General features: G+C 47.0%; 1 protein-coding gene across 1 annotated transcript in view; it reads left to right on the forward strand.

The window, feature by feature from the left end:
- The first annotated feature begins 5613 nt into the window (after positions 1–5613).
- ppp1r2 (protein phosphatase 1, regulatory (inhibitor) subunit 2) overlaps positions 5614–12385 on the forward strand; it is a 37695-nt gene continuing 30923 nt past the window's right edge. The window contains exons 1-2 of the mRNA XM_070883466.1: positions 5614–5861; positions 8008–8115. Of these exons, the coding sequence (XP_070739567.1) occupies positions 5755–5861; positions 8008–8115 (215 nt within the window). The 5' untranslated portion in view covers positions 5614–5754. The remainder of the gene's footprint in view (positions 5862–8007; positions 8116–12385) is intronic.

Raw genomic sequence — 12385 nt, forward strand, 5'->3', positions numbered from 1 at the left:
CGCATGGAGCTGGACACTGGGGCCAGCCAGTCACTCATGGGCGTTCAGCTATTTGAAAAGCTATGGCCACTCAAAGCCAGTAGACCCAAATTAGAACGTATTGAGACACAATTACGGACTTACACCAAAGAAATCATTCCGGTGCTAGGCAGTGCAATGATGGCTGTCACACATAATGGGTCAGTGAACCGGTTGCCGCTCTGGATTGTCCCGGGCAATGGTCCCGCACTGTTGGGGAGGAACTGGTTAGCTGAGATGAACTGGAAATGGGGGATGTTCACGCAATGTCCTCGGTGGAGGGGTTCGTGCTCACAAGTCCTACAACAATTCGAATCACTATTCCAACCAGGCGTCGGGACTTTCAAAGGCACTAAAGTAGTGATACACATCACCCCGGACGCCAGGCCAGTGCACCACAAAGTCAGAGCGGTGACGTATGTAATGCGAGAAAAAATCGAGAGCGAATTGGACCAGCTGTTGCGAGAGGGCATCATCTCGCCTGTTGAATCCAGCGACTGGGCGAGCCCCGTCGTTCCCGTTCTAAAAGCGCATGGCTCTGTCAAGATCTGTGGCGACTACAAGGCCACCATCAATCGGGTGTCCCTACAAGACCAATACCTGATCCCAAGAGGGGAGGACCTCTTCACCACGCTGGCAGGTGGCAAGCTGTTCACCAAGTTGGACCTCACTTCAGCCTATATGACCCAGGAACTGGCTGACGAATCCAAACTACTGACCACCATCACCACGCACAAGGGACTGTTTGCGTATAACAGGTGCCCGTTTGGCATTCGATCAGCAGCCGCGGTTTTTCAACGTAACATGGAAAGCCTGCTTCAATCCATTCCGGGACGATCGTATTCCAGGACGACATCCTCAACACCGGTCGAGACACCGAGGAACACCTCCACAACCTGGAGGAGGTGCTACGCCGACTGGACCGGGTAGGCCTGCGACTCAAGAAGTCTAAATGCATGTTCTTAGCTCCCGAGGTTGAGTTTCTGGGCAGGAGGGTTGCTGCAAATGGGATTCGGCCCACCGAATCCAAAACAGAGGCGATTCGATGAGCACCTAGGCCCTGCAACACATTGGAGTTGCGTTCATTCCTGGGACTGTTGAACTATTTCGAGAACTTTCTGCTGAACTTGATCACGTTGATGGAACTGTTACACGTGCTCCTGTGTAAGGGTTGCGATTGGTTTTGGGGGGTCTGTCAGGAACGGGCTTTTGATCGGGCACGAAACCTACTTTGTTCAAACAAGTTGTTGACCCTGTACGACCCCTGTAAACATTTAGTTCTGACATGTGATGCATCGTCCTATGGGGTTGGGTGCGTGTTGCAGCAGAGTAATGCTGAGGGTCAGCTACAACCTATGGCTTATGCCTCCAGGTCTCTCTCTCAAGCAGAACGGGGTAATGGAATGGTCGAGAAGGAAGTGCTTGCATGTGTCTATGGTGTAAAAATGCCAACGCATCAGCTCGCATACAGTGGTGGGCTCTCATGCTAGCTGCTTATGATTACTCCATTCGGCACCGGCCCGGCACTAAAAACTGCGCTAACGCGCTCAGCAGGCTCCCACTGCCAACCACTGAGGGGGCAGCTGAGCAAAGCGCTGAGATGGTCATGGCTGTCGATGCCTTTGACAGTGCAGGCTTCCCCATCACAGCCCGCCAGATCAAAATCTGGACAAACAGAGATCCCCTCCTATCCTTGATTAAGAAATGTGTCCTGACTGGGGATTGGGCGCCCGCACACGGAGCATGCTCTGAGGAGGTCAGATCATTCCACAGGCGGAAGGATGAGCTCTCCATCCAAGCCGACTGCCTACTATGGGGCAGCCGGGTAGTCATGCCCCAGAAGGGCAGGGAGGCATTCATCAGGGTACTCCACAGCGAGCACTCAGGCATCATGATGATGAAGGCCATTGCCCAGTCACACGTTTGGTGGCCTGGAATTGATTCAGACCTGGAACATTGTGTTCGCAGGTGCACGGCCTGTGCCCAGTTGGGTAATGCCCCCAGGGAGGACCCGCTCAGCCCGTGGCCCTGGCCCACCAAGCCATGGTCACGCATTCACGTTGACTACGCGGGCCCGTTCATGGGGAAGATGTTCCTCATTGTAGTAGATGCGTACTCGAAATGGATCGAGTGAATCATCCTGAATTCATGCATGTCATCCACCACCATGGAACGCCTACGTGCGATCTTTGCAACCCATGGCTTGCGGACATCCTGGTTAGTGATAATGGCCCGTGTTTCACGAGCTATGAATTCCGGGAGTTTATGTCGGGCAATGGCATCAACCACGTCAGGACTGCGCTGTTCAAGCCGGCCTCCAATGGCCAGGCGGAATGTGCGGTCCAAATCACTAAGCAAGGTGTGCTCAGGATTCAAGGACCCTCCCTACAATGCCGCCTAGCGTGCCTCCTGCTGGCCTATAGATCCCGCCCGCACCCGCTCACGGGGGTCCCGCCCGCAGAGCTACTCATGAAACGGACACTCAAAACTCGGTTGTCCCTCATCCACTCAGTCCTGACCAACATAGTTGAGGGCAAGCGCAAGTCACAAAACGAGTACCATGACCATAATTCAAGGGGGAGATGTATAGAAATAAATGATCCTGTATTCGTCCTCAATCACGCCATGGGGCCCAAATGGCTTGAGGGTACTGTATTTGGCAAAGAGGGGAATAGGGTCATCGTGGTAAAACAATATTCAGATATGCCGTAAATATCTGGACCAAGTAAAAAAAAGGTTCAGCATGGACGCGAAGGAACCTGAAGAAGACCATGAGATGGAGCTCACACTACCGCCAGTGAACGTGCAACAAGAGCAATCAGAAGAATGCACAATCCATGAGGTCAGCCCAGACAGGCCGGAATCAGTACAGGTGACACTCACGTCAGTGTCCAACAACCAGAGTCCCAACTGTGGCGCTCCACGAGGGAGCGTAGACCACCTGAAAGACTAAACCTATGATCCCAGTAAGTCTTTGGGGGGGGGGCGGAAGGTGATGTCATGTTTGTAACTACAGTGTAATGCTGTATACACTCAACTCAGATGCACACCTTGACCACAGGGGGTGAACTTGTGGGAGACACTCCTTACCTGATCACACAGGTATATAAAGGGAGGTCCCACGCAGGGTCATCACTTGTGGAGTCCTGTAATAAAGAGTTAAGGTCACAGAGTGGCCTTGTCCCTGGAATGAGCCTCGTGTGGTTTCATGCTGTAGAGGAAGGACTTTACAGTTCAGATCTTACTTTCCATCTGATTTTCCTTCATTCTTGCTAGGAAATGCCAGTCTCCACCAGAGACTTCACCACTTACCATGGTTCAGATTGGGAACTGAGTGGAATGTAATAAGTCTCCATCTATCTCCAGTCTTTGGCAATGAACGGTAATGCCAGGCACAAAGGGGAAATTGAGATCTTTCACTTTCCTGCCTAAAGATCACAGATATTTTCTCATTAAACAGTAAAAAAAAACAAGGGCCATCTATCGTGATAATGAAAGGCCCTACAGTTTAAATAGAAGAGGCTTCTGAAGGCAGAGAGGAAGGTGACAAGGCAGACATGCTGAGAGAGAGAGTTCCAGAGTGTGAGAGCACGTGGTTGAAGGAGCGGCCACCAACAACAACTTGTATTTATATAGCACTTTTAACATAGTAAAATGTCCCAAGGCACTTCACAGGAGCACATTATTCTGAGAAATTTGGCATCGAGCCACATAAGTAGAAATTAGGACAGGTGCCCAAAAGCTTGGTCTTAAAGGAGGAGAGGTAGAGAGGAGTGTCTTAAAGGAGGAGAGGTAGAGAGGCAGGGAGGTTTAGGAAGGGAATTCTAGTGCATTTGGTTTAGGCAACTGAAGGCATAGTCGCCAATAGTCAATCGAACAAATCAGAATCAGAGGAGCGCAGAGATGTTGGAGCATTGTAGGGGTGGAGGAAGTTATAGAGATAGTGAGGGGTGAGGCCATGGAGGGAAATGAATTTTAAAATTGAGTCATTACCGGACCAGTTGCCAATGTAGATCAGCGAACACATGGGTGATGTGTGAATAGGACTTGGTGCGAGTTAGAATACGGGCAGCGGAGTTTTCGATAAGCACAAGTTTACAGAGGATACAAGATGGGAGGCCGGCCAGGGGAGCATTGGAATAGTTGCGTCTAGAGGTCATCATCATAGGCAGTCCCTCGGGATCGAGGAAGACTTGCTTCCACTCTTAGCATGAGTTCTTAGCTGGCTGTACAGTCCAATACAAGAACCACAGTCTCTGTCACAGGTGGGACAGATAGTCGTTGAGGGAAAGGGTGGGCAGGGAGCTTGGTTTGCCGCACGCTCCTTCCACTGCCTACGCTTGATTTCTGCATGCTCTCGGCGACAATACTCGAGGAGCTCAGCGCCCTTCCGAATGCACTTCCTTCACTTAGGGCGGTCTATGGCCAAGGACTCCCAGGTGTCAGTGGGGATGTCACAATTTATCAAGGAGTCTTTGAGGGTGTCCTTGTAACGTTTCCTCTGCCCGCCTTTGGCTTGTTTGCCGTGGACGAGTTCCGAGTAGAGCGCTTGCTTTGGGAGTCTCGTGTCTGGAAAATACATCGACTATGTCCTGGAATTCAGCCTCTGTGTGTGCACAGATGCAGGCATAACAAAGACATCGATGATAGTTGCAATGGCGGGATGGGCGATGTTACAGTGGTGGAAGTTGAGAGTCTTGGTGATGGAGAAGATATGGGATTGGAAGCTCAACTCAAGATCAAGTAGGATGCCAATGTTGTGAACAGACTGTTCCAGCCTCAGTGGCCAAGAAAAGGCTAAATGAGGAGCAGGCCGATGTTGAAGGAGCAGATGGTGAATGCAGAGACATGTGGTGAGGAAAAGAATGAAGGTAGGGAGAGGTGAGGCCATAAAGGGATTTGGTGGTTAAGCCGTATCTGGCGGTGTTCATCCAGTCTGGTCATGTGTTATCTGCATCCAAACATGCGGCCTATGTATTTGAGCACATGGTCGTGGCCATTGTACAAGGTGGACAGTTGGAAAGACTAGGACTTTCAAAAAATCAATTATGTCAATGTTGCAGCCAAAGCAGTTATGGAGCAGATTGAAACAGATGTTTCTTGAATGACAGGCCAGAGGAACATAACATAAGAAATAGGAGCAGGAGTAGGCCATTTAGCCCCTCGAGCCTGCTCCGCCATTTAGTAAGATCATGGCTGATCTGATCTTGGGCTCAGCTCCACTTCCCTGCCCGAAGGGGTACTTGAAGATTGAGCTGGTGCCTGTGAGGTTTCTTGAGTAGCATTTTATAACATCAAAAAAAGTGTGAAGGGATTATTACCAGAAGTGAAGATAGCAAGTGGTTGGAGATGGAGAACCTGGGAGGTGTGCGAGCAAGCCATAACCTATCCGCTACAAAGCTTTCCAACTGGAAATGGCCTCTTGAGAAACGGCGAGGCTCTGAGCACGTGCCGTGCCTCATTTCCGGTGCCTCACAATGCACGTGACCGCGTTTCTTTCCCGGATCCCGCGAGAACCTGGCCCGTAGCGGGGCGGGTTCACGTCATGGCTCGGCTCGTTCTCGCGAGAGCTGCCGCGAATGCCCAGGCTGGTCGGCGGAGGATGAGCGGCGGGGGGGGGGGGGGAAGGAAGAGTGAGTGTTGTTGAGGGAACAACTTCTCGCAGCCGCTGCTAGCGGCCCCAGCTCAGAGTTGCAGCCCGCCTGTCCCCTCGCGCTCCCGGGGAACCGCTCCGCTATGGCAACTCCCGCACCTATCAAAGGGATTTTAAAAAACAGCAAATCGTTGCGATCTGAGCCGTCCTCGGCGCTGGATCTCTGTGTCGAGGAAGAGGAGGAGTACAAGTAAGTCAATGCGTGCTGGGCCTGGCCGAGTGAGCCGTGTTCAGTGCCAGAACCCTCTCCGCACTCACTAAGCTTAACGTCGCCAGACTTTCGGCGGCACCACTGTCCGTGCGTGCTGCCACCGCTGCCCAAACACCACCCAGAGAGTAGAGTTACTGATCAGGGCCTCCACCCCTGGGTAGAGTGACTGATCAACCGGCCGTTACCTGAATGTCGGGGATTTGGGTTTAGTCAGCTGGCGATCGATTCGAGCGGACTCTGCTGGCCCTCGCAGTTACTGCCCACTTTCTTTCCACACGTCCCGCTTTCTCGGCTTTGACCTTGCACACGGTCTTTTCCCGAGTTCTGGCATTTTTCATCACTTTGTAAACCGTACAGTGCACATACCGAGATTTTCTCTACCCTGCACTCTGTTGTTCCGACACCGGCTGCTGCTGCTTCTTGACACTTCAGTGTTCGCCACTTTGTCATGCAGCCACTTTTGTACAATATCACAGAAACACCTATCTAAATTAGTACCCATCTATAACCACCTCTGCAAATATTGAAACTCTTGCAAACCTTATTTGTATCATCGCTATTCACTTCTGATATGTTTTTGTCATGCCAATATCACCATCATTTTCTGGCACCTAACTGCAAATTACTTTTGATTGACTTGTACAGTAATAGCACAATAAATCTTTGTGTGGACTTAAGCTACAGTGTCGACCGTAACTGGCGCTCTTGTCTCTTGAGTCATGGGTTCAATACCTGCTCCAGAGACTTGAGCAAAGGTTGGCACTTCAGTGCAGTACTGAGGGAGGGCTGCACTTTTGGTGGTGCCATCTTTCGGATGAGACCTTAAACTACATAGAATTACACAGGATACATGACACAGAAACAGGCCATTCGGCCCAACCAGTCCATGGCAGTGTTTATGCTTCACTTGAATCTCATCCTGTCTTTCCTCATCTAAATCTTAGCAGCATAACCCTCTATTTTCTTCTCTCTCATATGCTTGCCTAGCCTCTCCTGAGGCTAAATTGAGGCCCCATCTGCTCTTGGGTGGATGTAAAAGGTCCAATGATACTATCCAAAGAAGAGCAGGGGAGTCCTGCCCAGCCCTTATCCCTCAACCAATATTCTGTTTTTTTTTATCTCATTGCTGCATACTACAGTGACTGCCCTTTTATATATTTATATATAATTAAGTTATTGGTTGTGAAGTGCTTTGGAATGTCATGAGATCATGAAAAGTAAATGGTATTTCTTGTCTTTCAATGGCATGTTAACAGCTGTCAATAAAAGATCCCAAATTGAAAGTCAATAATGTAAAAATAACTATAAAAAATTAAGAATTCTCCAAAGATAATAATTGAGGTGTTCAGGTTACTGCTGCAAAGTGAGGCTTAAAAGTTGGATTATGGTGGCAGTTTGGGTGTTTTTATACTGCTGATATATTTAGGTGATGTAGATAAAGTCTGCAGTACTACTTGGGCAGGTTCCCATTTTATCAGGCAAGTGGAGCTTTTCAAAGTTCCTTTTACACTGGCTGATTGTAGTTACACTGCAGCTTTGGTTTCACAGTCGTTCAAAGGTCTGACACCACTTGTCACATAAGTTGTCAGATAAAAGGGACTTTAGATTGCTACTTTGCATGGCTGTATATGTAATTTATTGTCCTATGGCTTGATATGAAATGAAGTTTAACATCATAATAGTTTGGATGACCTAGCTATTGCAGAGACCTATTTGTTTTCAAATTGAACAGCTATCTCTGCTGCCATTGATGCTTTCATTTGTAATTGGTCCCAAGACTCCATTTTCTGTGACTTGTGTGAAGAAGTATGTAGATTTTTCCCCAATTTCTTTATGACCCTTTAATGGCAAAACAACATTACATAACTTCAACTGATCTTAGTTATTTCAAATCAATTTTACATTTGAAAATATATAGTGTGTGTGTTTTGAGGGTGAATAGGTTTTTGGGAAAGACACACTTCCTTCAATAGCAACATAAGAGTATTTAAAAATTAGTTGAATAACTGAATGTAACATGGAAAGATGTCTTTGCCAGTGGCTAATTTTTCCTGACTAAGATTTGAGGTGTATACTGGTGGCCTGGTGTATTTTAATCACACAATTGAACATGCATGTTTTGCAGTAAAAAGTCACAAAAATGGGATGAAATGAACATTCTTGCCACTTATCATCCAGAAGGAAAGGACTATGGGCTAATGAAAATCGATGAGCCCAGTACACCATACAATAGGTAAATAATCAAATTATTTATCTTGTGTCTAATGAAGTTACAACACGTCTCCAAGCTTGCCCAAGTGACTGAAAAGGTTAGAAAATATTGTAATTTAAAACTTACCTTTTACTTCCTTGTGCTATTTACAATCTATATTAATGACTTGGATGAAGTGACCAAGTGTAATGTAGCTAAGTTTGCTGATGATACAAAGATGGGTGGGACTGGAGCTGCGCATGGATTCACTCTGGAGCATCCGCGATGCTGAGGATGTCGTGAAAAGCACGTTTAGTGAGTTGGTCACACCGCAGGCAAAAGTTACTCAGGCAGATAAGGAATTTGTGACCATCAGGCAGAGCAGTGGAAGGAAGATAGTGCAGCAGTCCCCTGCGGTCATCCACCTCCAAATCAGATGCACCGTTTTGGGTACTGTTGGGGGGTTGACTCATCGGGGAAGGCACTATGGGTGGCTCTGCTGCACAGGAGGGCAGGAAGAAGAGTGGGAGACCTATAGTGGTAGGGGATTCTATTGTAAGGGGAATAGATAGGTGTTTCTGTGGTCTTGGAGCGGCTGCAGGACATTTTGGAGGGGGAGGGTGAGCAGCCAGTTGTCATGGTGCATATAGGTGCCAACGATAATAGGTAATAAACGGGATGAGGTCCTAGAAGCTGAATTTAGGGAGCTAGGAGTTAAATTAAAAAGCACAACCTCAAAGGTAGTAATCTCAGGATTGCTACCAGTGCCACGTGCTCGTCAGAGTAGGAATTGCAGGATAGCTAAGATGAATATGTGGCTTGAGGAGTGGTGCAGGAGGGAGGGATTCAAATTCCTGGGACATTGGAACTGGTTCTGGGGAGATGGGACCAGTACAAACCGGATGGTCTGCACCTGGACCGGACTAGAACCAATGTCCGAGGGGCAGTGTTTGCTAGTGCTGTTGGTGAGGGGTTAAACTACTATGGCAGGGGGATGGGAACCTATGCAGGGAGACAGAGAGGGAAGTAAAATGGGGACAGAAGCAAAAGATAGAAAGAAGAAAAATAAAAGTGGAGGGCAGAGAAACCCAAGGCAAAAATCAAAAATGGCCACATCACAGCAACAGTCGAAAGGGGCAAAGTGTGTTTAAAAAGACAAGCCTGAAGGCTCTGTGCCTCAATGCGAGGAGTATTATTCGGAGCAGTTAAGGATGAATTAACTGCGCAGGCAGCTATTAACGAATATGATATAATTGGGATTATGGAGACATGGCTTCAAGGTGACCAAGGCTTGGAACTCAACATCCAGGGGTATTCAACATTCAGGAAGGATAGACAGAAAGGAAAAGGAGGTAGGGGGTAGCGTTGCTGGTTAGAGACAAAATTAATGCAAAAGTAAGGAAGGACATTAGCTTGGATGATGTGGAATCTATATGGATAGAGGGCGGAATACCAAAGGGCAGTAAACGTCAGTGGGAGTTGTGTACAGACCACCAAACAGTAGTAGTGAGTTGGGGACAGCATCAAACAAGAAATTAGGGATGCGTGCAATAAAGGTACAGTAGTTATCATGGGCGACTTTAATCTATATATAGATTGGGCTAACCAAACTGGTAGCAGTACGGTGGAAGTGGACTTCCTGGAGTGTATTAGGGATGGTTTTCTAGACCAATATGTCGAGGAACCAAATAGACAGCTGGCCATCCTGGACTGGGTGATGTGTAACGAGAAAGGACTAATTAGCAATCTTGTTGTGTGAGGCCCCTTGGAGAAGAGTGACCATAATATGGTAGAATTCTTTATTAAGATGGAGAGTGACATAGTTAATTCAGAGACTAGGGTCCTGAACTTAAGGAAAGGTAACTTCGATGGTATGAGACGTGAATTGGCTAGAATAGATTGGCGAATGATACTTAAAGGGTTGACGGTGGATAGGCAATAGCAAACATTTAAAGAGCACATGGATGAACTTCAACAATTGTACATCCCTGTCTGTAGTAAAAATAAAAAGGGGAAGGTGGCTCAACTGTGGCTAACAAAAGAAATTAGGAATAGTGTTAAATCCAAGGAAGAGGCATATAAATTGGCCAGAAAAAGCAGCAAACCTGAGGACTGGGAGAAATTTAGAATTCAGCAAAGGAGGACAAAGGGTTTAATTAGGAGGGGGAAAATAGAGTATGTGAGGAAACTTGCTGGGAACATAAAAACTGACTGCAAAAGCTTCTATAGATATGTGAAGAGAAAAAGATTAGTGAAGACAAAGTAGGTCGCTTGCAGTCAGAATCAGAGGAATTTATAATGGGGAACAAGCAAATGGCAGATCAATTGAACAAATACTTTGATTCTGTCTTCATGAAGGAAGACACAAATAACCTTCTGGAAATACTAGGGAACAGAGGGCCTAGCGAGATGGAGGAACTGAAGGAAATCCTTATTTGTCAGGAAATTGTGTTAAGGAAATTGATGGGATTGAAGGCTGATAAATTCCCAGGGCCTGATAGTCTGCATCCCAGAGAACTTAAGGAAGTGGCCCTAGACATAATGGATGTATTGGTGATCATTTTCCAACAGTCTATCGACACTGGATCAGTTCCTATGGACTGGAGGGTAGCTAATGAAACGCCACTTTTTTTAAAAAGGAGGGAGAGAGAAAATGGGAAATTATAGACTGGTTAGCCTGACACCAGTAGTGGGGAAAATGCTGGAATCAAATTAAAGATGAAATAGCAACGCATTTGGAAAGCAGTGACAGGATCGGTCCAAATCAGCATGGATTTATGAAAGGGAAATCATGCTTGACAAATCTTCTAGAATTTTTTGAGGATGTAACTGGTAGAGTGGACAAGGGAGAACCAGTGGATGTGGTGTATTTGAACTTTCAAAAGGCTTTTGACAAGGTTCCGCACGAGATTGGTGTGCAGAGTTAAAGCACATGGTATTGGGAGTAATGTATTGATATGGATAGAGAACTGGTTGGCAGACAGGAAGCAGAGAGTCGGGATAAACGGGTCCTTTTCAGAATGGTAGGCATTGACGAGTGGGGTGCTGCAGGGCTCAGTGCTGGGACCCCAGCTATTTACAATATACATCAATGATTTAGATGAAGGAATTGAATGTAATATCTCCAAGTTTGCAGATGACACTAAGCTGGGTGGCGGTGTGAGCTGTGAGGAGGATGCTAAGAGGCTGCAAGGTGACTTGGACAGGTTAGGTGAGTGGGCAAATGCATGGCAGATGTAGTATTATGTGGATAAATATGAGATTATCCACTTTGGTGGCAAAAACACGAAGGCAGAATATTATCTGAATGGCGGCAGATTAGGAAAAGGGGAGTTGCAAAGAGACCTGGGTGTCATAGTACATCAGTCATTGAAGGTTGGCATGCAGGTGCAGCAGGTGGTGAAGAAGGCAAATGGCATGTTGGCCTTCATATCTAGGGGGTTTGAGTATAGGAGCAGGGAGGTCTTGCTGCAGCTGTACAGGGCCTTGGTGAGGCCTCACCTGGAATATTGTGTTCAATTTTGGCCTCCTAAGCTGAGGAAGGATGTTCTTGCTATTGAGGGAGTGCAGCGAAGGTTCACTGGACTGATTCCCGGGATGGCAGGACTGACCTATGAGGAGAGACTGGATCGACTGGGCCTGTATTCACTGGAGTTTAGAAGAATGAGAGGGGATCTCATAGAAACATATAAAATTTTGATGGGACTGGACAGGTTAGATACAAGAAGAATGTTCCTGATGTTGGGGGAGTCCAGAACCAGGGGTCACAGTCTAAGGAACAGGGGTAAGCCACTTAGGACTGAGATGAGGAGAACCTTCTTCACTCAGAGTTATTAACCTATGGCATTCTCTTCCACAGAGAGTTGTTGATGCCAGTTTGTTAGATATATTCAAGAAGGAGTTGGATATGGCCCTTATGGCTAAAGTGATCAAGGGGTATGAAGCAAAAGCAGGAAAGGGGTACTGAGGTGAATGATCAGCCATGATCTTAATGAATGATCAGCCATGATCTTAATGAATGGTGGTGCAGGCTCGAAGGGCGAAATGGCCTACTCCAGCACCTATTTTCTATGTTTCTATGAAAGCAAATTGTGAGGAGGACACAAAACATCTGCAAAGAGATATAGACAGGCTAAGTGAGTGTGCAAAAATTTTGCAGATGGATTATAATGTGGGAAAATGTGAGGTTATCCTCTTTGGCAGAAATAATAGAAAAGCAAATTATAATTTAAATGGAGAAAAATTGCAAAGTGCTGCAGCACAGAGAGACCTGGGGATCCTTGTGCATGAAACACAAAAAGTTAGTATGCAG

The sequence above is a fragment of the Pristiophorus japonicus genome, chromosome 6 (genome assembly GCF_044704955.1).
Source record: "Pristiophorus japonicus isolate sPriJap1 chromosome 6, sPriJap1.hap1, whole genome shotgun sequence".
Lineage (NCBI taxonomy): Eukaryota > Metazoa > Chordata > Chondrichthyes > Pristiophoridae > Pristiophorus > Pristiophorus japonicus.